Here is a 27,709-nt window from a genome sequence, read left to right as displayed (position 1 = left end):
TTATAAAGAAAGGCATGCATTGAAATCAGTCAAAGATGCTTATCACTTTCTTTTGGTTGATGCATTATACTGAGTTACTTTCCCTTGGTAAGATACCTCAAAATATAGATAGATATTCAAATTCTGCATGAGTTTTATACAAAGCCTCTAACTCACGTTGCCTGTGTGATGTTGGTCTCTGGTATTGATTCTAATCATGCTTTTGTTGATTTATTTGGTGAAAGTGGCTGCAAGTTTAGGTCAAAAGTGGAATCCAGATAAGGTATAATTTTGAAGGTCACAAAGAAGTGCTTAAATTTATTATCCTCTTGTGTGTATGTGATGGGTAGCTACTGGTAGGTTGTAAGCAAGGGTTATGCTGGGATATGCATCTTGAGGTAACTCCTTTGACTGAGTGAAGAATGGAGATTTCTCAGAGTGTTGGGAAAAGCAGGGAAATCAGTTAAAAGACCACCACAGTGGCCACAGGGTCAGAGTGATTGGTGGCTTGCATTAGGGCAGATGCAATGGAAATAGAGAGAAGTGTAGAGGTGCATGATGTATTTGAAAATAGAGCTGATAAGATCTAATAATGGCCCCATGGGGAGGGGAGGAACAGGTGAGGAAGAGTGTAAAAGGAATAATTCTGTGTGACACGTTTGTGTATTTTAATTCTTTCACAGCACATTTAGGTGTGAAAGAAGGAAATGAGAAGGTTAGAATATAGGCGTTTGTATCTAAAACAGGTAACTAAAAGTTTCAGTCCTTGAATTATAATTGATTTAAGTAGGTTCTGTTGGGGGTTAGAAGAGGACATATGATTTGAGGATTTTAAGGTCAAGTCCAAGCCCTCTGTAATTCAGGACACCATATGAAAGGCTGCAGAGGCACCTCAGAAGAGCCTTGGGCATCTGGGTCTGAGGCACAAATACTGGATCTGAGAACTGGGCCTCCAGTGGCTGCTGCCCGACTCACCTCATTTTGTTTTACTTCCACCCAAGTTTTTACTTGAAAACTTACTTATTTGACCCTGGAATCACACAAGATAATGCATTATAATCCTCCCTTCTTACCTCACTTTCCACCCAGTAACAGGAGCTTCTTGTGTGTCCTGTGATGTACCGCATAATGGTTGTTGTGGTAGCTACTCTTTTTCAGATCTGTTCTGCATTCCTGTGGTATTGTAAGAGCCACTCTGGGGTCTGATATGGCCTCCCTCAAATACAACAAAAGCATAAATGTACTGACTTTGCTCACTTGATAAGTTGGCAAGGAATTAATGCTGTTGGTGTGCTGCTACTTCAAATCAAAGTTGTAGGAAGGAACTGGTTTCATTCCAAGGTCCCAGTCATCTGCTGGAAGGTTAGATTGGCTTGATTTTTTTTTGAGAATCAAGATGGCAGAATAATGTAAGGACACGTTTGAGCAGATGGAGAAACATTAGCCAGTGTTAAGCAAAGAGGGCACATTCCAGGAAATAGGATAGGACAGAACAACAGCAGAGGGGTACCTGGAGACTGACAGACACAGAAAAGCAGTGGACGCAACCGTGTGGTGTTGCAGTGACTATACCCAGCGGCATTCAGCTAACGGTGATCTGAACTCCACCAGCAGCCAGAACTACTCCAACAACAACAAGGTAGAAAGGGACATTCACAAGGTGCTCAGGAGGTGAACCCAGACAAAGAACTGCCAGTCCTGCTGGTCTGTTTGATTTGAGCAGGAGCAGAGACAGGGTGGCAGGTCCAAGACACGCTGTGCAGGAGCTGAGTGGGTTTCACAGCCCAGGCCACCCCCTTGAGCTGAATCGGGCATGCCAGTTGTTTAGGGAGGCAAAGGGTATAGGACAGGACTGTGCATGCATTGAGCTGGGAGTGAACTAATTTCAGACTCATTGAACTGCAACAATGTATCATCCTACAGGTTCCACCAAAAATAGGTCTGGGTAGCCCTCAGACCTGATGGCCAGCAGATAGAGAACTCTAGAGTGGCACATCAGGCGCCATTTTGTACAGTGTGGCAAAGGTTTTAAGGTTGCACAGACAACAGTGAACTGTGCATATGCTGAGCTGGAAGTGAATTCACTGAGCTCAGTGCATTGCACTGGTCGCACAGGGAAAATAATACTGATTTTGGCATGTACAGGTCAAAATAGGTCCATGTGGCCCTCAGACGTAATGGCCAACAGGTTCCAGCAAGATTAGCACCACGAGCAACCAAGCTATTTAGGACACCTGGTGTCTCCCTAATCCTGGGAACTGCTTGAACCAGAAGTAGGAGAAAGGTTGTACAGACAATGGTGCATTTTATCACAGGTAGTGGAGAGTGGTGAGCCAGGAACTGGGACTACTGATACCATGGTGGAAATCTAACTTAAGAACCCAGACCTGGAACTCGCTGGAGGGAGTGGCACTAGTGACTGCAAACAAAGAGCTCTGTGCCAACTGTAATAAGTACAATTGAATTGTAGACCTGTGGGTGACACAGCTTAGAAACCTGCCCCAATGAGAAGACTCTGCTAACCAGAAGTACAATGACCAAGAGCAAAAGAAGAGACAAAGGCACAATGAATATTACTGAAAACTCCCCTGCAAAGGAGTAAAACCCTTTGCCAACCTCAAAGCTAGCTGAGGAAGAGATTGAGAAAATGGGAGATGCAGAATTCAAAACACTTGTTATAAAACTTCTTATCAACAGGGAGAAGCACATAAAGCAGGCATTCAAGGAATTTAAGGAATGTGTCACACAGGAAATGAGTCAAAAGAAAGCTGATATATCAGAAATGAAAAATACAGTGCAGCAAATTACAGTGGAGAGTCTCCAAAATACAATGAAAGAGGCAGAAGAAAGAATCTCAGAATTGGAAGATACTTTCATCAGGGGGAAACAAACAAAAAGCTGGAAGCAGAGCTGGATCAGGACAAAAAAAAGTATTCAAGAATTGAAAGACACTATTAAGAGACCAAATATAAGAGTTATGGGAGTCCCAGAAGGTGCAGAAAGAGAAACTGGGTTTATAAATGTATTTAATGAAATAATACAGGAAGATTTTCCTAATCTAGAGAAAGAATTAGGAAACAGCATCTAGGAGGGACACAGAACTCCCAAAAGGGTTGACCAAAAGCCATCTTCACCAAGACACATGATGATCAAGCTCTCTTCAATCAAACAAAAGGAAAAGATCCTTAAATGTGCACGTGAAAAAAATCGAGTGACTTACAAAAGAATACCAATTAAATTCACAGGAGACTGCTCACAGATCGGTTTGATTTTTTCCATTTTCTGGCCTTCTTGGAACATTATTGTCTTCTTGTTATTGTTAAGCTGTAGATCCTTCTAAGGCATGAGTGAATGTGCTGATTGATCACTTGTTAATGCTGCTTAATACTTATTTACATATAAAATATCTTATATAGCTATATATTGGAAAGATGTGAAATACAGAATAAAAAAAAAGATATGGGACGGAACATTTTAACTGTGGAAGAGATGTGTTCTAAACAGTGTTAGAACTCATGCAGCCTGAGTCTCAAGTGCAGGTTGGAACTGAGCTGATGTCACTGTAGATTAAGTTATAAGGTGAGGTTGGGGGTGTGGAGGAGATAAGATACTTGAAGCTTTTTTTCTTTTTGCGTGTTTCTGAACCAATATTCTGAGTTTTTTGTAAAAAGCAGAGGCTAATGGTACATAGAGTTTTCCCTGAGGATTGTTTTCAGTAACTGGAGAAGGCAAAAGGAGGTCATGATAGGCGGATCATTAATGTTGACAAAGGTACAGAGAAGCTGAAGTGTAACCAGTCTTGAAATATTTATCATCTTCCCCAATCCAAATATATTTTTAAAGATTTATTTATTTTTAGTACAAAGTCAGATATGTATAGAGAAGGAGAGACAGAGAGGAACATCTTCTGTCCATTGATTCATTCCCCAAGTGACCGCAACGGCCGGTGCTACTCCGATCTGAAGCCAGGAGCCAGGAGTCCTTCCAGGTCTCCCACATGGGTGCAGGGTCCCAAGGCTTTGGGCCGTCCTCAACTGCTTTCCTAGGCCACAAGCAGGGAGCTGGATGGGAAGTAGGGCTGCTGGGATCAGAACTGGCATCCATATGGGATCCCGGTGTGTTCAAGGCAAGGCTAGGACTTTTAGCCACTAGGCCACAGCATCGGACCCCAATCCATGTTTTTGCAGTATGAATGAAATGATTTGCTTTCTCATATTAATGAAAAAAGTTTGAGTTGAGCATGAAAATCTTTTAGTAGTTTAAATGTTTCTCAGGCTCATTACTTAACTCATTGTGGTTTACTGTGCACCTTCTTTCTGGTTGAGGATCCAGGCAGTGTGATCTCTTGATGTTTGTGCAGTCTGCCTTTCCTCTGAATTCCTCTCTGGCCTCCTGCATTCCTGCGGAGTTGTGCTCTGGAGCTGAGATCCCCAGTTAGGCTAAGTCACTGCTTCACAGTTTCTTCACATGTGACTCTCCTTCTGGAGAACCGTGGCCCCTCTGGGGAAGGGGACAGTACCAGAGTGGCTCTGTATGAGGCCCACATGTGACTGAAGCTAAGCCAGCCTGGGTAACTGGCTTGCTCAGGTAGGTTGCTTGGAAGGGAGGAGTAAGAAGGACTACTTGGAGCCAGTCAGTGTTTGTAAGAACACAAACTCCTGGGCCCGGCAGTGTGGCCTAGCGGCTAAAGTCCTCACCTTGAACGCGCCAGGATCCCATGTGGGCGCCGGTTCTAATCCCAGCAGCTCCACTTCCCTTCCAGCTCCCTGCTTGTGGCCTGGGAAAGCAGTCGCAGACGGCCCAAAGCTTTGGAACCCTGCACCCATGTGGGAGACCCGGAAGAAGTTCCTGGATCTTGGCTTCGGATCGGCATAGCATCGGCCGTTGCGCTCACTTGGGGACTGAATCATCGGACGGTAGATGTTGCTCTCTGTCTCTCCTCCTCTCTGTATATCTGACTTTCCAATAAATAAATAAATCTTTTAAAAAAAAAACAGCACAAACTCCTGTCAGGATCCCTTCCCCCTTCCTCCATGATGGAAGAATAGACCAACAGAAAGAGGTTTGGAGAAACTCACAGAAAGTCTCTTCTGTTTGGGCAGCTGGAAGAGAGGAGCAGCCTTTTTTTTTTTTTTTTTCTGTTAATCTATTCATGTCCAATAACCAAAGGTTTGCAAGATTCTTTGTAATTAGGAACTAATTTTCTTTTTCTTCTTAAAATTACTTATATATTTATTTGAAATGTACTCACAGATAGAGGGAGCGGAAAAGAGGGAGAGAAAGAGAGTGGGAGAATGAAGCTTCTACCTGCTGGTTCACTCCCCAAATGGCTGCAGAGGCTGAAACTGGGCTAGGCAGAAGCCAGGAGCCTGGGAGTGGCTTCTGGAGCCCAAACACTGGTCATCTCCGGCTTGTCCCAGGCACCTCACAGGGATCTGGATCAAAGTGGAGCAGCTGGAACTCCGGCTGTCGGATGCTGCTGCCGTAGGGTGTGGCTCCAGCCCTTGAACCACGGCATTGCCCCAGGAGCTAACTTTCTTTTGTTTAGGTTTTTGTTCTCATCATAGAGCCATGGAGTAGATGAGGGATGAAATGGCCTTTATGCTTTCATTCTGTCCTGCTGGCGATTACAAACAATCCTTGGAATGCGTGGAGAGGTAAGAACAGGTCCTAGAACTCATAAGTCACTAGATCCTCATAACAAGCCCAGGTTGTGTTTTATAGTGTTCCAGATGGGACTAGATCACTAGAAATGCAGTTCTTGGAATTCCTGTTCTGTTTGAACATATATGATGCATGATGTTCAGCTGTGTAATCTACATCATTGTACAGCTCAGCACCACACGTGTTGGGAGGAAATAAGGCTCCATGAGTCCTGATGCCAGCACATACATTAATGATATTGGACGTTGTCCCCTTTTCCAGACTGTGAAGTGGGTAGAGGTAAGCCTAGGTTTAGTCACAGTTCCAGTGTGTTGGCCATTAAGGCCTTGCTTTACGTTTACCAACTCTTAATGTTAAGTTTTTGGGGCACAGCATAACTAGTTTCTATGTAAATGAAATTATGTTCTTAATTTTCTTTTCATACTTTACATTGTCACTTTAAAACTACATTTGATCCTAGCCAAAAGGCCAAGAAGCGATCCCACTTTAAAACTGACATGTGTTGACATCTTATCTTCTGCAAATTTGCCAAGTTTATTATTAGCTGCAATAGTTTCCTGTGGATACGTTGGGATTTTGCTCATAACCATGTTATCTGCGGATATGGTTGGTTTTGCTTCCAGTTCGGAAGTATGCCTGTATTTCTCTTTCTTGACTAATTGTGCTTTTATAGGACTTTTAGTGAAGTGTTGAAAGCAGTCATGAAACTAGATGTCCTTATTCTAGCTAAAATTTGTCAGTTTTGTCCATCACTTGAAAGAAGCAACTTTTAGTTACATTCATTTTCTCTATTATTTTTAGTCTGTATTTCATTTATCTCTACATCGTTTTCTTCTGCCTGCTAGCTGTCTTAGTTTACTCTTCTTTTTCTGGCTTCTTGAGGTAGGACTTAGGTAATGATTTGTGATCTTTTTCAGCAGGTCTATACCATTGTATTAAGAGAGCAGCTAAAAACTATATATAAATTAATGGGCATGGCTGTGTACTTTATTTATACATCAGGCTGCAGAGCGAGTTGGCCAGACCCTGATGTATCTGCAGTCCACAAATTTTGGTGTGTTTTGCTTGCATTTATATCCTGTGGATTCCTGCCCCTTTGTACCCAGCTTCCATAGGTTTTCATGTGTTCCCAGAGGTAGAGCAAGGTTGCAGAAGAGTACTGGCTGTCCTTGCCCTAGCTTTGTTTCCTAGATGAGAAGGATCTGGGTAGAGTTTTCTGCTTTGCCTGCAGTGGGAGACCTGCCTTGCCGAAGATAACTTTCTGTGGTCCTCCGTCCAGGATATTGTTTTCTTTGTGACCCCCTACCGGGATCGTAGGAAAGATGCTGTGAGTTGCCACACTCCATTGTGTCTGTGGTTTCCTTGGGTTTTATATTCTCACGCTTGCCTGTATTCTACCTTTAGCAATTTGTCAAAAAAATTTTCTTGCCTACCTCAGTGACATCCTTACTCTCCTTCTGTGCTCTGCCACAGACATGCTAATGCTAGTGTCCTGTCTGTCCTTGGATGCTTTCTTAGATTGAAGGCCAGTAAGTGGTATTATAATCTCAGCTCTGTGAAAGGCTCGAGAAAATGTGTGATTTTTAGGCTATTTGACATTTGTTAGGTGGAGCACACAGCGCCGCTTCAGTCTTTTTATATCCTAGGTGGAAACTGAAAGCCCATGAGACTTTTAAAAAAATTGTACACGTCCAAGTGTCAGTATGAATAGAGATTTTCTTTTGGTTGTCCATTTTCTCCAGAAAATTTTTAACTCTATTACCAGAGACTCATAAAGCCTGCCATTGACATCCGGATCTGAGGGTTGGGGAGGGGCTAACTACAAATTCATTGTTTAGAATGCAAACTTTTCTCAGTAGATTTGTTTTTTAGAGCAGTTTTAAATTCACAGCAAAATTTTGGACAAATGTTTTTATCTGAAAAGATTTAACAACCATAAAAAATTATACTATTTATGGGATATTTTGGTACATGTATACATTATGTAATATCCACTCAGAATAAATATAACTATCTTCTCAAACTTTTAATATTTCTTCATGGAAAAAAACTTCAAAATCCAACGTTACATTTTAGTACATTAACATTATCTGTGGTTACCCTGCTTTCTTTGGTGGAAAATCCAGAGTTCCTGTTCCTCCTTAGAGGTAACCCTCCACAAATGTGGTGCCTTTGTGAGGATCAGTGACTCACAGTGCCGCATCCTTGCCACCGAGTGACTGATGTGGAGTGGGCTTCGCTCTTGGGGTTGAATAGGCTGTGAGTTTGGACAAGTGTATAATGACAGGTGTCCACCGTGGTGTATCCTGTAGGTCAGTGTGATGGCCGTGAGTATCCACTGTGCTCTGTCTCACCTGCCTTCCTTGCTAGTCCTTGCCATCCTCTGATCCTTTCTATCATTTATACAGTTTCTTCTTTTCCAGAACATCAGCTACTTGGAATCATACATCATGTAGCTTTCACTAATTGGTTTCTTTTCCTTAACAGTAAGCATTTAAGTTTCCTCCACGGCCCAATAGCCATTTATGTTTGGCATTGAACAATGTCTCATCATCTGTATAGATAGATGTTAGTTGTTTTTGTTTTTTTTTGTATTTATCTGCTCACCTACTGAAGGCCACTCTGTGTGTTTCAAAATTTTGGATAAAACTGCTTATGTTTGGCATTGAACAATATCCCATCATCTGTATAGATGTTAGGTGTTTTTTTTTTTGTATTTATCTGCTCACCTACTGAAGGCCACCCTGTGTGTTTCAAAATTTTGAATAAAACTGCCATGAACATTCATGTTTTTCAGTTTTTGATTTGAGTAAATACCAACGAGTGTGATTGCCATGTTCTATAGTGAGAATATGTTTCATTTTGTAAGGAAGAGCTAGCCCGACTCCCTGGATGCCCGTGCGCTTCCTGCCGCCGCCAGTTGAGAGTTTCCGCTGCACAGCCTCCTTAACATTTGATGTTGTCCGTGTTTCGATTTTGGCTGTATAATATATGTATGGTAGTTATATCACTGCATTTTTTGTTGTTGTTTTGTTGTTGTTGTCAAAATAATTATTTATGTGAAATGGGATTATATAGAGAGGGAAAAGCAGAAATAGAGACAGACAGAGAGAAAGAGAGGTTTATTTTTGTAATGGCCACAATCGCCAGAGTTGGGCCAGGCCAAAAAAATAAATCCATGATCTAGAACTGCATTCAGGTCTCCCACATGTGTACAGAAGGCAAGGTGCTTGGACCATCTTCTGCTTTCACAGCTCATTAACAGATAGCTGGACAGAATTGGAGCATCAGGACTCAAACTTAAGCTCTTATGGGGAACTGGCATTGCTGTGCCACAACATTAGCCTCCCAGGGTTACTTTAATTTGCAAATGACAAATGGTGTTGAACATCTTTTTATAGACTTTGCTGTCGGTGTGGCTTCTTTGGCAAGGTGTCTTCTCTCCTTTTAAATCAGGTTATTCATTTTCTTGTTAAATTTTAAGAGTTCTTTGTGTGGCTTGGTTAATAATCCTTTGCCTTTTTAGAAGATGTTACAGGAAGGGAGAAAGAGAGAGAGAATGAGATCCTCTACCCATATTCCTTCCTCAAGGAGCCGTAAAGGCCAGGTGTGGACCATGGCTGAAGTCAGAAGCCAGGAACACCAGCCAGCTCTTCCATGTGGGTGGCAGGGGCCCAAATAAGCCACCTTCGACTGTTTTCCCAGGTGTATCAGCAAGGATCTGGATGGCAAGTTAAACAGCTGGAACTTGCGCCGGAGTCCTGAGATGGCGTGCTGGGTCCAGGGGTGTCAGCTTAATGCCATTCTTTGCCTTTTGATTTTATTCAAGATAGAAAAATGACTTTTTTTTCCCTTGCTCTTTTTCAAAAGGAGAAAGCAGTTGTTTTGACATCCTTGTCTTTCTGACCTTTAAAGTAAATATTGAAATTCGAAACATAGTATCAGTATCTTCTGTAATATAAAACAAGAATGGAAATTGTTTTGCTAATGCTATTGAGTGCATTGTTTTTATGTATTCCAAATTAATGTATATCGCCATAGTTAGCCTATCTTATTGACATTTTAAAACTGTCTTGTACCTTTTTTTAGAAATATTTTGTTTTTATTCTGAAAGGCAAGACACAGTTTTAATAGCTTTATTTTACTTAGTAGTGTAGGTTTTTGTTTTTCAGATAAATGGTAATGCTGACAGAGTAAACTAGTTAGCTGATGCCAAAAATTGTATATTCCAGTAGCAGCTGGCGTAGCAGTTAGGCTGCTGTTTGAGGTACCTGTATCCCGTATTGGCAGGCCTGGATGTGAGCCCTGGTTCTACTGCCTTTTCCAGCTTCTGTCAGGGCATGCCAAGGGAGGCAAGAGCTTATGGTACAAGTAGCTAAGTCTCTGCTACCCACTTGGGAAGCCCAGTTGAGCTGCTGAGGTTCCTGGCTTTGGCCTGGTATAGTCTGAGCTATTTGGGGAATGAATCAGGTGAGAGATCTCTGTCACTGTCCCTCTGGCTTTAAAAATAAACAAACAAGTAAGTAAACAAATAGACTTTTGAAATCTTTCAAATGACCCATTGTAAAGAAACTATTTAAAAATGATGCTGTCCATATAGGAGAGTCAAATTCAATGCTACTTCTTTAGATTTTTTTTTCAAAATAAGGCATTTTATGGCCCAACACAGTAGCCTAGCAGCTAAAGTCCTTGCCTTGAATGAACCAGGATCCTATATGGGGGCTGGTTCTAATCCTCATGACCCAGCTTCCCATCCAACTCCTTGCTTGTGGCCTGGGAAAGCAGTCGAGGACAGCCCAAAGCCTTGGGACCTTGCACCCACGTGGGCAGCCCACGTGGAGCCAGTGGAAGTTCCTGGCTTTGGATTGGTGCAGCTCTGGCCATCACAGTCCCTTGGGAAGTAAATCAGTGGATGGAAGATCTTTCTCTTTGTCTCTCCTTCTCTCTGCATATCTGACTTTGCGATGAAAATAAATAAATCTTTAAAAAAAATAAGGCATTTTGTTAATGAATTCTAGAATGGTTAAGAAACACAGTAACATTAAAAGTAAAATCAAGAATAGAATGATTGAGATAATGACTATTATTAATTTCCTATGTAACTTTTTATCTGAAATTATTATGATTCAATGTGTATGTGTCAGACTAGCAAGAGAAAGATTATTTCCTTTACTCAGTAGGTGACGTTTTATGCTGACTATAGGGACAGGATTTACATATATAAACAGTAGAGGAACAATAACCATAGAACAGGCACTAAGAGCACGTTTAGGTCCCAGGCACAGATTTTAGAGCAGAAGCTTTGGAGAGCTGGTAAGAAAGGTATTTGTGTAGGTTTTTGTTTATGACTGTGACTTTCAAAAGGAAACAAGCCTTGTGATACTTTTGAAGGAGGAATAACAGTTGTGTAAGCTAGGATAAAAGACGAATGGTATCCAGTGAGATGAGTACAGGAGCAAATTGAGTCATCGCACTAGGATTAGGAAAACCACCATGAATAGAATAGAATGTATCTAGTGGTGTGAAACACAGTGGGGGCTGGTGCTGTGGCAGAGTGGGTAAAGATGCCCGCCTACAGTGCAGACAATCCACACGGGCTCCAGTTCAGGCTCCGGCTGCTTCACTTCTGATCCAGCTCTCTGTTAGTGTGCCTGGGAAGGCAGTGGAGGATGGCCTAGTGCTGGAGTCCAGCTCCAGCTGAGTTCGGAACTCGCGAAGGGTGCGTGGATGAGGCGCAAAGAAAGAAAGAGATGGACCACTAAGACTTCATCATCATAATGGACGACGCACAAAAGCTGTCCGCTTTATTTATACAAAATCAGTCAAACTCTGGCTCAGACTTTTTACGTCATGGTCAAGTGGGTGTTTCTAAAGATAACTCTGCCGTTTGTTTCACCTAAGGCTAGGAAAAAGTTTTCAATAGATGGTGCATATGAATCAGTAACACATTCCTACCACAATTCTCATTCTACAGCTTGGTCTTGAGACAGTCTAGGAAGGAAGGGACCTAAAAGATCAAAGAAAGGGGGAAGGATAGATTACCACTACACCTGAAGACAGAACACCCTTGATTAGCATAGGATCAAAAGGGGAGTTAGCACCCTTGATTAGCATATTGCCACAGGATGCAGCTGTAACAGCAGTAACAGCTTTTTGGCTAAAAAGCAGCAAGAGCAACATCAGCTTCTAAGCTCCCATTGATATTTAACAGTAACTCCGCAGAGGCAGACAATGCCTAAATAGATTACAGAAATCTCAATGGGGTTGTCCGGTGTCCATGCAAAGGGAGGCAGAGCTGCATTCAGGTGTTGTAGAGACATCCGCCGGGCCTTGCCACACAGCGGGAAGTTCCTTACCGCCTTGCCTGCAATAGAACAATACTCTACACACCTTTCTGTCTTCCACATCCATCACGGACCCCAGCAGCCTAGTCCTTGGGTCTTTGTTCCTGTTTGGGAGACCTGTAGGAAGCTCCTGGCTTCTGGTTTCAGAATGGTCCAACTCTGACTGTTGTGGCCATTTGGAGAGTGAACTAGTGGATGGACGATCTCTCTCTCCCTGGATGTCTTTGTTGTCATAAAAGATGAGGCACTTGGGAAAATCCTACAAAATTAAGTGCATAAAGTGATGTAACAAATACGACTTGGGTGGCTTGATCTAAGGGTGACTGGTAGAAGGGAAGAGAAGGCATGAAGGGGCTGAGCAGTCACAATGTGTTGGTTATCCTTAAGGGCTTGCAGAGTGGGTGGTGAAGGATGAATAGGGAGAAGTAGAAAACGAGGATGTAAACATTAGTTGCTGACTGCTCATACTACTTCAAGGCTAGAGGGTTGGGAGGATGGTAACGTCAAAAAGAAAAAAAATTAATATTAATTATCTGATTAATTATTTAATCAGAAAGGCATAATGTGAGAGGAGCAGAGAGGAAAAAAAGATATGTTTCATCTGTTTGCTCATCCCACCGATGCCCACATAGCTAGGACTGAGAGAGGCGGATGCCAGGTGCCTGGAATCCTGTCTGTCTCTCAGGCAGGTGGCAGGGCCCTGGTACATTAGCGGGAGCTGGATAGGAAGGCAAGCAGGCTAAACTCGAGCTGGCACTCTGTTCTGCAGTGCCGGCCTTGCAGCTGGCAGTTGGACTCGGTACCCTACAACAGCAGCTCTGGTTGTTACACTATCCACCAGTCTTCACTTGTTGACTGACACACGTGTGGGTGAACAAGCACTGAAGGCAGTACTTGCACAGGCACCCACCATGGCTTGTTTTTTGGTTCTGTCTGGTTCCCTCTTGACTGCTCACTCCTGATTCCTGGCCAGTCTCCCTCCCCAGCCCCCACACACTGTTTCTGTCACACTTTTGCCTTTACATTTGATCTCTGGTTTGGAATCTCAACTTTCCATGAAGACACCATTTAGACATGTCCCTGCCTCTTTCCCTGCTGTGGACACAGATCTCTTGTGTTCCTTGTGAGCCAGGAGCATGGTCAGTGTATTTGTAGATTGCATAGTTTGTCACATTCTGTTTTCAACATAATACTTTCATTGCGGGGTCTTCTCCACAGATTCTTCTAGTACCCCGTTGCTGGAGGAGGTGAGACTGCTGCCCTTTGCGAGAGACAAACACACAGACAGGGGTTCTGTCTAAGCAGTTCCGATTTATTGGGGAAATTCAAGTCCTTATATAGGGTAAGGGATAGCCTCTGCCCAGGAATTTCAGGAATACCAGGAGGGGAGAAACTAGGAGCCAATTACTAGGAGCATGATTGCAGAAGCCACCTCCCATAGGTCAGGGGTAGGTGAGTGAAATGGCCTTGGCCAATCAGTCTTTTTTTGAAACAATGTGACCCCTGCCCTGGTTCATGCTCAGGGCTTTGTCCTTGGCCGCCATCTTGCTCGCCACCAGTAACCCAGTGACCTTGACTGTTAGTCACCATGTTATTGACTTAATGACCTCTTTGCCCCTGAGTCCCACAATTCATCAGTTATTCCTAGTAGTTTGTGCACTCTTAACTCATAGAAATGACTAATTTTCAAGGTGCATCATTCTTTTATCTACTGGTAAGGAGGAAAATTGTATCAGACTGTGATGTGCAATTGGCAATAGATGTATCTTGATATAACAGATGTCTAAATCAGCAAATTTCTGGGCCAAAGGAGACTCAGAGGTGGGCTGTGACAGATAGCCAGTTGACCTTGGAAAGATTTCCTCATCCGTGGAGCAGTGATGTCAGCAGCATTTCAGAACCATCAAAAACACATGAATAGAACCCTCAGAAAATGCTCCACAATGGGGAATGGGGAACTTGTGGTGACATTGAGTGACAGTTCCCAACCTCCAGGGTAATGTGGCGGTTGGGCGACTAGGCGTGGTTTCTCCTCTTGCGTACTCCCTCTCCCCCATATATGGGAAGAAGAAGAAGAAAATGTATAAACAAGGGTCTCATCCACTACCCCCAATCCTAAACTCTTCCTGCCCCGATCTACTATGGAAACATCATCACTAATAAAATCAATTAAACAGAGAAATGTCTAAAGTTGGGAAAAATGTTTTAGAATTGTCTTCCAACACCGTTGTGGACGCATAAGCAGAAAAATAAAAATAGATTCCAAATCTGTTAAAATTACTATGAAGACCCATTTTCCAAATTAAATTTCGGGGACGATGTTAATCACCGTCAGCTTTGTAAGGTTAACCGGCTTTCTCTGGCACCTTTGCTCTTTCTGCTGAGGATGATCAAAGCAAACCAACCACCCAAATCCTTCCTATCATGTGTCTTTAACTCAGGCCGTGTTCCACACAGTTCCCTGCGACTGGCCATGTCCTGGAGGCCTTTCTATTCATTGCATATAAATCTCCTTCTTTCTGGACCTCTCTACTTCTCACGTTGTGTACAGTGTGACAGCCTGACAGTACAGATTATCTTAAATTGCCTGCTATAATTTTGTACATATTTTATTGTGAGCAATTCTGTTTGGGTAGGATTAAAAACACTTAAAGATTTCTTTGCTGTATTGGATATATCAAAGAATAGCATCCATATTCATGAAAAGTTTGTTGGTTGATATTTTTCTGGTTCAGTTTTGGTAGCACAGATAGCGCTGTGTCAGTCAGGGATGGGGACCTTCCAGCCCATGGCTGCAAAATCACTTGGTGTGGCCTGCCAAGACAACCACAGGTGAGACTCAAAATGCAGCAAATCTAGGGCAGGCTAATTTTTAAGTTGGTAATTGTGCATGGCCTGCAGATGATGTTTTAAATATCCAAATGGCAATTGGCAGAATAAAAGGCTCCCCAACCCTGGGTAGGTCCTGGTAATAGTGTTTAATAAAACTTCTCTTTGCTGTTCAGAAGTGAAGTTAAATCTTTTGGGGGAAACAGATTCTTCTATATGACCATATGGGGAAATACCCCCAACATGCTTAGACTTTTGCAATATTTTCCAGAAGATCTTCCTAACGATAATTATAGTAACACATAGACCGCAAATATATCCTTGGAGGCTGTTCTTTCCCAAAGCAATTGTATTTTAAAGTTCTTTTAAAATTGGAGTTTTATAGTGCCCTTGGCTTAAGTAAATCCAAATGAGCTTTTGTTCATTAACTCCCTTATAAATGTTTCATTTGGACACAAGTCTATTATTGGGATTACTTTGATTATATAATATACAAAGATTAGCCTTTGTTTTCTGATTTTCCTTTCTAATTTAACACAAAAGGAATTAAACAGAGGTGGGGATGGAATGGAGTAATTACTGTGGGGCTGGACTGTGTTGTGTGGGTAGCACCTGTTCCCATTCCACTCACCTTGAACCTCTGATGGTCTGCCAATTCCATACAGATCCTTTCTACAGTCATTAATGGAAGTTAAATATGTGGTTGAATATTTTGTGAGACCTTGGATTAAAAGGCTTTTCACCTTATACCATAGTAGATTTAGTTGTTGGCTGTGGTGTTGACATCTCATATAGGCACCCATTCAAGTTTCAGTTGCTCCACCTCCCCTCTAGCTCTGTGCCAATGTGCCTGAGAAAGCAACGGAGGATGGCCCCCGTACATGGGCTCCTGAACCAATGGGAGAGAGCCAGAAGTGCTGGACTCCTGGCTTCCACCTGGCATATAGCCTTGTCTGGTGCAGCCAGAAGGGGAGTGAATCAGTAAATAGAAAGAAGGGCTCTCCCTCTGCCTTTGAAGTAACTAGTAACTTTTTAAACAAGTTATTTGGAAGGCAGAGATACAAGGTAACAAGAAGAAAGTAAGGGAAAGGGGAGAGGGAAAAAGAGAGAGACCTTTTCCATCTGCTGGCTCACTCCCTAAAGGGCAACAGTGACTTTTGCATATGCAGTTTTAGATATGTGTGTCCCATAGTAGAATTCCTGGATTCTAGTCCAAACTGCACTCTGGATTCCAGCTTTTTGCTAATGCATACCCTAATAGGTTGATGGCTCAAATACTTGGCATCTGCCACCCACATGGGTGGCTTGGATTGACCTCAGGTTCCTGGTCCTCACATGACACAACTCTGCCTGTTGCAGGCGCTTGGGGAATGATACATCTCCATGGGAGAGAATGGGATGATCTTTCTGCCCCTCCATCTCTTGTGCCTCTGTGCCTTTACAATATATATGTAGTGTCTAGAATTTATGACCTCAGCAAACAATAAAAATTGAGCCTGTCTGGAAAACTATGTCCTTAGGGGAACAGTGATGAGAAGCACTTGCTCCTGATTATTATGGGCCAGAGGTGGAGATGTGAGGTAGACCCGAAGAATTTAGAGTTACCAGGCTAGAAGCATCATTTGTGGCCAATGGAAAGGGGCTAATGATGGCTTGGGCACTTTGAGAAGGTGACTTTGATTTCCTGTTACAAGGCAATCAGATGGGAGTTGCACATGTTGTTCTCTCTCCACTTCAAATCTCAGTCTTTGCTGTCTCAGTAAGTTTGCTCCCAGCTAAGCTATTCGTTCAGCTGTGCCAGTTGGTCCTGGCTTTAACCTTTCTCAATGGACTTATTAACTCTTTTCTGGGTTACATTTTGAGATTCTCTTGGGTGTGTCCCTGGACTTTGCTGCTTTCTGAAGACATCATCCCAATTGTCTCAGGTTGTTTCCTTCTTTTATTTCTGTTTCTTGGAAAACTCTGCCACCTGACTTTCTCCACCTGTTATCCACCCACTCATCCACTTTCTCCACCTGTCTTGCTTCTGTCTTTGCCACTGTACTAAATATTCACTCTCAAAAATTACCTCTGAACTGTGGCTTCTGAGTGCAGTGTCTTACAGTGCTTATTTTCCTTGAGGTTTGTTCAGCCTTTGCTACTATCCAAAGCGCATCCCGCACATCTGGAACTCCAGTACCTTGCATTCATTCCATCCCACTCATTCTCATCGACACATTAAATACCAGTGATCTCCTTCTTCCGCGCTCTCTGGTTCTGACCACGAACATGTGCTCAGTTTTTCTCAAGCATCCTCAGTGATGTCTCCCTATTGGATCTCATCCAAACCAATAGCTGCAAGAATCATAGCAGTGTGGCCTGTGTGCAGGGCCCATCTTTCCTCTCACAGTATCCAGTACTTTCCCTTTCTCTGCCTTTTGCACCTGCCATTCTTTTTGCCTGGAATTTTTTCACTGTTATGTTTTGGCTAAATTAAGTTGGTTATGATAATGTGCAAGGATTTTACTCATCACCTCGCTCCCACTACCCGCAAAGACACATTTTGTATTTTCTTGGCTTTTTAAACTTTACTTTGACTAATTGAACAAATGGATTTAAATCAGTGCATAAATAATACTTATTGCATATGTGCGGCTAGTTCACTGTTATACTTCTTGCAGCAGTTATAGTTCTTTGCACATAGCTGGTATGAAATTAATTTTCATTGAAAGGCAGAATGAATGAAACTGAGACTGTTAAAGAAAGCTATAAAATTTGATCTAGATATTTGGATTGTTTATATTCTCAAAATATTTGAATATAATTATAATGATTGCAGTATACAGATATACAGTCTTACTATTGTATTTTATTACTTGTACAGTGAACATACTTGATCACAAATGAGTTAGATGTTAGTGGAGCATATCTATACAGTATAAGTCTATCAGTTGGCAGTCTGCATCATGCTGATAGAACAGGTCTCCCCTAGACTGAATGGCTTGAACAATAGGAATTACTTCTCATAGTCTGCAGGCCAGGAAGTCCAGGATCAAGGCCCCAGCCATTTCGTCTGCCAGAGAGGATGTCTTCCCGACTCAGATGCTGCTGCCTTCTTGATGTGTTCTAACGGCAGAGTGCAGAGGGAAGCTCTTGGGCAGCAATCCATCCCTCAGAGGTCGACCGTGATAATCCCATCTAAATGTGGCCCTCCTAGAGGTCCCATCCACACCACTGAAGGCATCGCATTTGGAGTTTTAGGCTTCAGTGTACAAATTTTGGAAGATACAGTTCTGTCCAGATGCTGAAACTACTTTAAAAAAAAAAACTTAAGAATCATTTTTTAAAACTACAATCTAAAGTAAATTGCTCATAGAAAAAGTAAAAACTACTCTTGCTTAGCCACCATGAAATATTAGGTTCAATTATGCATTATTGGAATATAATGGTACTATGAAAAGACTCTGAAATGACTCCAGAATTTTTTTACATTCTGTGAATGTTCATAATTCCACAAAAACTGCAAATGTCTCTTAGTATCTGATAAAATGTAAGATGAAAAGAGATTTTAGTGAGTTTTTTTACCTATTTGGAGAATAGTAGCTAATTTCATAGATGAAGTTCCTTTTAAAATAAACCTCAGTCTTCTGTAAATAAATTATACATTAAAAAAAACCCTGTGTCTTAGTGTTTTGTATGTTTTGAGAAATGATTACATAACATTTTTTTAAAATTCAGAGACCATTGTTGCAGCCCAGTACATTAAGCTGCTTGCTGCCTGCGGTGCTGGCTTCTCATCAGTATCTGTTTGAGTCCTATCTTCTGTCCTTGCCATCCGGTTTCCTACAGCCAGCTGGACAGTGAACCGGTGGATGGAAAATCTCTTTCCGTCTCTCCCTTTATTTCTGTAATTCTGCCTTTCAAATAAATTTTAAAAATATAACTCTTTATAAAAAGAATCAAATTTCAGTGATGCATTAATCCTATAACAGTGATATCATTGGAATAGAATAAGTAGAATACTGACTATTTAAGAAACCTAAAGCTTAGGGCAATACAAGAAGGTTAGAAAAATTCAGTTTGGGTAAAGTTCTGCTACTTCAAGTTATATTTTCTGTGTGTTCAAAGAGTCTAAGGGTTTTTAAATGATGTTAACATAAGTAATAATCATAGAAAGGTACTATGATTAATGGTTATCTTTATAATTATCTAGAAAAATAAACAATTGGGAAGCAGCATTTGCTGTTAAGCTTAACTTGAAATTTGTTATGTAGCATTTTAAAGTATTACAACTTAATGATGTATTTTAAGGGATCATTTATGAGAGCAGTCTTAATTTATCATTTATCTTGGCATCTTTTTATTGTTTCTTTTGAAGTTTGTAGAATTAGAGGATACCAATTATATGGTCAGGATACAGATGGACATATTTCTTCTCTGTGCTTTGAGAATAACATAATTTAATTTCTCAGTGCATGAGTCATAGTGGAAGAATCCTGGACCATTTAATAGAGAGTAAACAATGTTAGTGCAAGTTCAGATGTTTTATTGTTCTGGTTATTGGCTGCCATGCTAGCTCAGTAGGTGGCTTGCAGAAATCTGCTATTGGAGAGGGGTATCAGCTGCAGGCAATACAGAAACAAGTGGACATACCTGAGCTCCAATAAAACTAGGCAAGTAGTTCACTGATCCGCCATAGTCAGCTGTTCTGTTTACTTTCCTTTAATCCTGTTCTAATTTAATTCCAACCACTGGTCCATTTAGCTTTACCTTTAAGTACTTGTGCACCCTTTGGGTGCTGTCATGCTCTTACAGGTTCAGTTTCTTTTCCTAGATTGTTTTCAAATTCTTTTATACATCTTCCAACCTTGACACATTACAGGTTCAGTTTCTTTTCCTAGATTGTTTTCAAATTCTTTTATACATCTTCCAACCTTGACACTAAGTCCTCCAGAATTTAATTAAACATGGAGTGATTTTCCTGAGTGAGTGATGGATGATAAGGAAATGAAGGTGATGGGTGAGTGATTCCTCTGGAATAAGGCAGGACTTAAGTAGACTCTTCAAAGGCGTGAGGGAAATGAAATATTAAAAACAGAAGAGTGTTTCAATAAGTTGTTGAGAAGGGAAAGCTCACAAACTACCCTCTTCTCATGAATGTGGAATCCCATCACAGACTAGTCCTGCTCAAAATGGTTATTTGGAGCAAAGTGCTGGATGTGTGACTTGGCCTCTCTTCCTTGGTTTCTGTTCTTTGAAGTCTTTTCCCCCCATGTGATTAGTGTGATGAACGGGGATGGTGCTGAAGTGCTCTGCAAGGCCTGTGGTCTGTGCCACCTATGCTGTGGCTGCTCTGGCAAATGAGCATCTCTGGCTAGTTGGCTTCTTTAGTCAGTGGATATTTAAGATAGGAAAATTGCATGTGTGTTTTTTTCTGTTCTTACATTCAATACAACAGAGACCACTTTACCAGTCATCATCAAATTGAGTTCAAGTTTTATCCAATAGCTAGTTTTCAGAGTATACCAACTGAGTGTCGTAATTCAGTTCTGGTGCTGTACTTGGAGCTAGTGTACACTCCCACAGGTTAAGGTCTGCATCCAACAAGTCATACCCCATTTCAAATATACTTCTGACCAGTGGGCTATAAGTCAGAGATTCCTACATCCCCTTCTTGGGCTCAGTTAATTCGCTAGAACAGTCCACAGAGCTCAGAGAAATATATTTAGTTATTTGTTTTAAAGGATAGCAAAAAAGATGTGGGTGAACAACCAGATGGAAGAGTCACATAGATCAAGGTCTATTGGCAGAGTCATGGAGCCCCATATTGTACCTGGGCAAAATACCTTCCCAGCACCTCCATGTTCAGGATTCTGGAAGCTCAGAAGGCCCTGTACTTGGGGGTTTTAATCGAGGTAGTGTTATATTGGTATGATTGTCTCAATCATTGGCCATGAATGACCTGTGCAACTTCTAGCCTCTCTTCTCCTTGGTGTGCAAAGCTGTAGCCCTGTAGTTACGTGGTTGATTCCTGTGGAAACCAGCTCCCATCCTGAGACTTCCATGATCCAGATGATCAAGAGTAATTTCATTGGAGGAAAATTTCCTATAGGAACTTGCAAGGTATTTAGGAATCCTGTGTTGGATGATCTTGTTACTCAGACAGTTGCAAAGACCTTAAAAGTTGTAAGTCAGAAACTGGGGGGAAGTGTCTCTTATATACACATACTTCATGCAGGCTTGTTTCACTGTTGACTTGGTGGGACAAGAATTGGAAGTTGCTAGAATTTCTTGGCTTATCAGCTACCTTAAAGCTTAAATTGAAAAAATGTAAGTAGTCCTCCATGGTGTCTGCATTAGCTCATCAGGGAAATGGTTGGAGTTGAACATCTGACATACACACAAAACAAAAATGAAAACAGAGAAGCTGTAGATAAGCACGTGGTTTGTGTACATCATTGCCCATGGACGTTGCTCCATGGAAAGGAGTAGCTGTGACAAGGCAGCTGTTTCCCTGCTACTCTTAATCTTTTTGACTTTGGTCTGATTGCATCTCAGAAAAGCTACAGTCAAACAATCCAAATAAAAGAATTAATACAATTGAAAAATGATATGGTTTACTTAATCCCCCCTTCTTCAAATCCATGTAGGTGATATACGCTTTGAATACTAAAAATGATGAGCATGAATCTGCAATGCAAGCCCTCAAAGATGCACATGAAGAAGAAATCCAACAAATTCTTGCAGAGACAAGGGAAAAAATATTGCAGTATAAAAGCAAAGTAACAGAGGAATTAGACCTGAAGAGGAAGATTCAGGTTTTAGAGGCCTCCTTAGAGGATCACATCAAAATGAAGCAGCAGGCTCTGACAGAATTTGAAGCATATAAGCACAGAGTGGAAGACATGCAACTTTGTGCTGAAGCCCAGCACGTCCAGCGCATAGTCACCATGTCCCGAGAGGTCGAAGAGATTAGAAGAAAGTTTGAAGAAAGATTACGGAGCTTTGGACAGCTTCAAGTGCAGTTTGAAAAAGACAAACGCCTGGCCTTGGAAGGTTTGCGAACAGCTCACAGACGGGAGATCCAGGAGCTGCTGAAGTCCCAGCAGGATCACGGTGTCTTGGTGAACAAAGGGCAGGAGGAGGCTGAGGAGCTACACAGGGTGGAGGTGGAGGCCTTAAACAGAACACTAGAGGAGCTGCGGCTGGAGAAGAAAAAGCTGATTGAAGATTATGAAGGCAAGCTTAGTAAAGCTCAGTGCTTTTATGAACGGGAGCTCGATACACTGAAAAGGTCACAGCTCTTTACAGCAGAAAGCCTGCAGGCTAGCAAAGAAAAGGAAGCTGAGCTTAGAAAGGAATTTCAAGGACAGGAAGCCGTGTTACGAAAAACCATAGGAAAACTAAAGACAGAGTTGCAAATGGTACAGGATGAAGCTGGGAGTCTTCTGGACAAATGCCAGAAGCTTCAGGTGGCTCTCGCTGCAGCCGAGAACAATGTCCAGGTAAGCACAGAGGGGTGTGTACAGCATCCGGGCTTTCCAGAGTGTGCTCTTAGGACACCTGAAGGCTCTTCTAAAGGTGCGTGAAAAATGCAGACTGTGAAAAACCCGGCCATGCATGATAAAAATGTGTGCGCCAAAGTTAATGGTTTAATTTTCCATGAACTTTTTCAGAACTCTTCCTATTCATTTTATGGACTAGAGAGCAGTCTTGTGGGTTTAGGATTAGCTCTATTCTATTCCCAACCCTGGAAATTTTGTTTTTTCACTTTCCCTTTTCCTACTTTTGTGAGAAAAATCAATGAGGGAATCATTTTATCTCTGAATTTCAGATGTTAAAGGCCCCAGAATATAAGCTGTAACCTTGATGGTTGTTTAGGAAAGGGTTTTGGTGTTACTTAAATAAAATGATAGTGCTTTGATAAGTGGCTTATGAAAGTTACAATATTGAGCTGAGTATTTCATTAATTTCTTTCAGAAATAATGGTTTACCCACTGATATTCAGACATCAAACAAAATGCTGGCTACTTTATAAACCTTAGTAGAGATGTGACACAAGTCTGAAAAAAAGTCCAGATTTTCTCCAAGTTTTGTTTTGCTGTCATAAAAAATTCAATAGCTATGTTTTGAAAATCTGTGTGTGATTAGAATGGATTTGAAAGGACAGAAGAGTCTTTCCTGGTTGGGTGACTAAACTCGTGATAAAATTAACTTATAATTGTCACCAGTACATACATAGGGTCCTCATAAAGTCCATGGAAAATGCATATATGAAAAAGCTATGGCTTTCAAATTTTTTTTGCACCAAAAACGTAATTTTAAAATTGTGTTTTTCACAAACTTTTGAAATAACTCTGTACTTACAGATTTAAGTCGCAGAATATTTGAGTGGGAATTTTGAACAAGAGAAAGTGAATGCTTATAACTTAAGTGAACTCTTCAGCATGATATCATTCTTGCATTTTAATAATGGCTATCTAATGTTTCTTAGGTCCTTCAAAAACAGCTTGATGATGCCAAGGAGGGAGAAATGGCCTTATTAAGCAAGCACAAGGAAGTGGAAAGTGAGCTTGCAGCTGCCAGAGAACGTTTGCAACAGCAAGCTTCAGATCTTGTCCTCAAAGCTAGTATGTCTGACTATACTTTTTTGTTATAATGCCTGACTTAAACTAACATTGTTCACTCAAAATTTGTCTTGTAAGGTTTAAGAAGTTTTGGGAGGGCAGGGAGCAGGTGGCATGGTACTATAGCATGCGGATCCTCTGCCTGCAGTGCTGATAGCTCATATATGGCCATCTGTTCAAGCCCTGGCTGCTTTACATCCAATTCACCTCCTTGCTAATGGCCTGGAAAAGCAATGGAGGATGGCCCAAGACCTCGGGCTCCTGCATGCATGTGGAAGAAGCTCCTGGCTTTCAGCTTTGGAGCAGCTCAGCTCTGGTGTTGCAGTCATTTGGGGAGTGACCCAGCAAATGGAAGATTTCTCTCTTGCTTTCTTTCCTTTTCATTCTGTATCTCTGATTTGCAAGTAAAAATAAATCTTTAAAACAGTTAGTTGGACAGTAAATTTGTTTAAGGACTTGAACATCAAAGCATTTAATCATTAGATAAGCAAATTATTGCTTATTTTTATTTTAGGAGTATGTTTTTCTATATTAATAGTATGTAAAACCACTAATAACTTAGTCACTAACAGAAAAATGACTTTAAAAAGGAAGACATTGCATCATTTGTGACAAAATGGATGGAACTGGAGAACATTGTACTAGAGTGAAACAAGCCAGGGCTAGAAAAACATTTTTTCCCTTATACCTGGAGTATGAAACAATAGAAACGCAAAAGCAAATAGTAGAATGGTGTTTATCAAGGACTAAGTAGGTAGAGGGAATTGGAAGACAAAATCCAGAGGGTACAAAACCCCAATGAGATAGGAGTTGTATTTAAAAGCAAAGTGAAACAAAACAGGAACTGCACAGGCTGGTTAGTGTGGTTGATGGTTGAGGACTGTATGTTAGTGTAAGCTGGAAGGGTGGATCTCACCATGAAACTTTTATGTTATTAAATATAAACTGTTTTGCATCACAGAACAATTGACTTTTCTCAGCTAAGTAAATTTTCTTTTGGGGGCATAGGTCACATTGGAATGCTTCAAGCAACTCAGATGACCCAGGAGGTTACGATCAAAGATTTAGAATCAGAAAAATCAAGAGCCAACGAGAGATTGTCTCAGCTTGAAGAGGAAAGAGCTTTTCTGCAAAGCAAAACTCGAAGTCTGGATGAAGAACAAAAGCAGCAGATTCTGGAACTGGAGCAGGTGAGGAGTGATGCCTCATCCCTCCTGAGAACGGGAAGGAAGCGACGGGCTGTTCATCCGACAGCAGAGTTGGTGTGTTTGGAATGATTACTCTTACTCTGCAGCAGCATTACTGCTCTTATAGTTGTTTTGTTTATTTGTTATTATTTTTAAAAAATTATGTAAAGTTAAACTATCCCTTATCACAGATATGTCCAAAATATGTATACAATAATCTGTGATACAAGGAACATAATTTCAACGTTTTCCAAGTTAGAAATTGAGTAAACTGTTAATTCAGTGGTGTATACATTTATGGTTAATCTGTAAATGAATCTATAAATAATATATATATCTTTCACACTTTTATTATTTTCCATTTTTTTTTTTTAAAGATTTATTTTTATTATTTTTTCATTGGAAAGGCGGATATACAGAGAGGAGAGACAGAGAGGAAGATCTTCTGTCCGATGATTCACTCCCCAAGTGAGCGCAACGGGCCGATACTATGCCGATCCGAAGCCAGGAGCCTCTTCGGGTCTCCCACGCGGGTGCAGGGTCCCAAAGCTTTGGGCCGTCCTCAACTGCTTTCCCGGGCCACAGGCAGGGAGCTGGAAGGGAAGCGGGGCTGCCGGGATTAGAACCGGCGCCCATATGGGATCCCGGGCGTGCAAGGCGAGGACTTAACCACTTGCGCCACCGCGCCGGGCCCTATTTTCCATTTTTTATTATATTTTTTACAATCTTTACATAGTTAATTGGGATAAAAAGGTTCAAGGGCTACAGGAAAGTGGGTAAAACTATTATTTCCATATTGTTTCCTTTATGTATCTGAGGGAAATGGGGATATTAAGGGAGAAACCCCATCCAGTCTCCCACCCATCCCAGGTCCCGGATGTAGGGCATGCTCCGAGGGTCTTGTCAAGTGCTTTTGATAGTTCAACAGTTATGAATCACTGCCACTCTCACCATTCCAAGCATGGTGAGGTCGTTGAAGAATCCACTGATTGACATAGTCCATCTTAGAGTCTCCGTTTGCCTAGTTTTTCACTTTCAACATGTAGCTGAGGTGGCTGTTGACTTGTTCTGTCCTCTGTCTTTTCATGATTAGGGTTCTGAGTCCGGAAAGCTCGATTTGGGAGATCCCCAAAGAAACTTTGTCTGAGGTGTTCCCAGGTCAGATTCCTGTGTGTACTTGCCAGTACAGGGCCCGGCACAGTTCATTGCCCTGATCAGCTGGTGGTTGCAATTGCTGGATCTGTTCTGTTTCCAGCCCTGACTTCCACTGGAACCAGTGGGTGTTGCAGTCCAGCCTGGTTCTGCCCAGCACACACTGGGCCCTCGCATAAACCAGTGGGAGCTGCAGCCTAGTCAGAGCAACCCACAATAACCCGCACCAGGCCCGCCCCCTACCCTGGCGTGCCAGTATTAGTAGCAGACTAGTCCAGTCTGTCCCACATCCCCTTCTACTCTCACACATGCCAATGTGTGAGAGTATTAAATCCTAGTTCCAGCTAACCAGCTCAACAATCCAGCCCTCACGGATGTTGTTGGGTGCCTCTCTGTGTAGCCATCCCAGCCCCTGGCCTAGTTTTCGTGCCCTCCCATGGGAGTGGTAACCCCAGAGAGAGGAGCCCACTATTTCCCTCCCAGGCCTCTCCCACTCCCGGATTATGCTCTTTCCAGGTGGTTCTATGATTTAACTTGACAGAATTAGCCCCCATTGCTAGCTTCTTCCAGCTGATGCTTGGCTAAGCCCAAACAACCCTCACCCATTCTAAGTTTTGTTTGCACCAGTAGGAACAGTCAGCCCAACCTGACTTTTCCCTGATCTAATCTACATGAGGCGCACGTTGTTGTAGCTCTGCTTATTCTGGTCTGCCCCCATCCCAGCTCATGCTCTCCTGTGGGAGTAGCTGTCCAGTAAGGGAACCCCTTCATAATCGCCCTGCCAGCTCCGCCCCCTTTATTCCTGGTTCTCACGTGTTCTGGTTGGACACTGTGGTCACATCTGGTACAGGTAACCTCACCTTGGCATTCGTATTGTGCACTGGTTTTTGTCGCAATCGAACCTGGCTCGACCCACACTCTGTTCTGGTGCTTGGATTTGCCAGTGGATGACATGAGCTTATTCAGCCTGGTCTGCCCCGACCCATGCCAAATGTATGCCAGTCGGAAACTTTCCATGGCCTATTTTGGGCTGTTTCCTATCATGCTTCTTGCGCTTACCTGCAGGGACTGTGTCCTGCCAGAGGAGTTGCCCAGGCTCCTCCATCAGAACCTCTCCCAATGCCAGATTTTGTGCATACCAGGGGGTCCGTGAGCCAGCTCTACTCAGTTTACCTCCTGTCCTAGCAGGAGCAGTGGCTTTTCCTTGCTGGCCTTCAACCCATTCTTGTTCTTACTGTTGGATGTATGTTTCAGCCCAGCCAAGGCTCTTCCATACCCCCATACTGCTCACACATGGCTAAGTAAGAGCTGAGACCTGGCCTAGTCCAACCCACATCTACCGTAGTCCTCCAGAACACCAGATGGTGTTGGAGTCTGGCCCGGCTTGGTGCGTCCAGTCCCAGTCCACACTTGTGCCAAGGGAGACTACAACCGTATCCTGATCAGAGCGCAGCCCCCATTCAAGCCCACACGCCCCTTGGTGGGAAACTCAACCCAGCTAGGGTGTCCCCTTAGCTCCCAACTGGGCCTGCTCTCAGCCTTAGATCATGTGCATGCAGTGGTTGCTGTGACTCAGTTTGGCTCAGGCCCTCACCTGTCCCGACCTCTGCCTTAGACACTGTGGCTTGGTGTCCCTGGCTCACACAAACCTGACCTCTGAGTAGGGTGGGGAGCTCAGACTCCTAGGAAAGTGCGTTAAACAAATGTTTCAGTCCTTTCTTTTTCCTAGTATCCATAGGAGAGGAGGGTGGGGAGGTCTTGCCTTGCTGTCTTAGATGCTGCCTTAGAACCCTACTGTGGGGAAGAATGTTCTGAGGGTGTCACTTGAGTGGTTTTGATAATTCTGACACACTGTTGATTTCATTGCTACTGTGTTGAGAAAAATCTTTCTATTAGCTGAGAAAGTCCACCTCAGGGCATCCACGGACCCCAGGAACATGCTGCAAAA

The 27,709-nt window shown here is 42.3% G+C and overlaps 1 protein-coding gene across 3 annotated transcripts in view; it reads left to right on the top strand.

Moving 5' to 3' along the window:
• FAM184A (family with sequence similarity 184 member A) overlaps nt 1-27,709 on the top strand; it is a 106,924-nt gene that overhangs the window by 20,078 nt on the left and 59,137 nt on the right. For 2 of the 3 annotated variants that reach the window (XM_040965234.1, XM_040965233.1), the window contains exons 1-3: nt 21,422-22,300; nt 23,290-23,425; nt 24,431-24,612. In XM_040965234.1, coding sequence (XP_040821168.1) covers nt 21,491-22,300; nt 23,290-23,425; nt 24,431-24,612 — 1,128 coding nt within the window. In that variant the 5' untranslated portion in view covers nt 21,422-21,490. Of the gene's footprint in view, nt 1-21,421; nt 22,301-23,289; nt 23,426-24,430; nt 24,613-27,709 lie in introns of those variants that run through there. The other variant, XM_040965232.1, reaches the window with a different exon arrangement.

The sequence above is a fragment of the Ochotona curzoniae genome, unplaced genomic scaffold (assembly GCF_017591425.1).
Source record: "Ochotona curzoniae isolate NIBS_2020 unplaced genomic scaffold, NIBS_Ocur_1.0 scaffold_3890, whole genome shotgun sequence".
Classification (NCBI taxonomy): Eukaryota; Metazoa; Chordata; class Mammalia; order Lagomorpha; family Ochotonidae; genus Ochotona; species Ochotona curzoniae.
The sequence above is the reverse complement of the archived record's forward strand: the minus strand, read 5'-3'. Positions and strand labels throughout refer to the sequence as shown.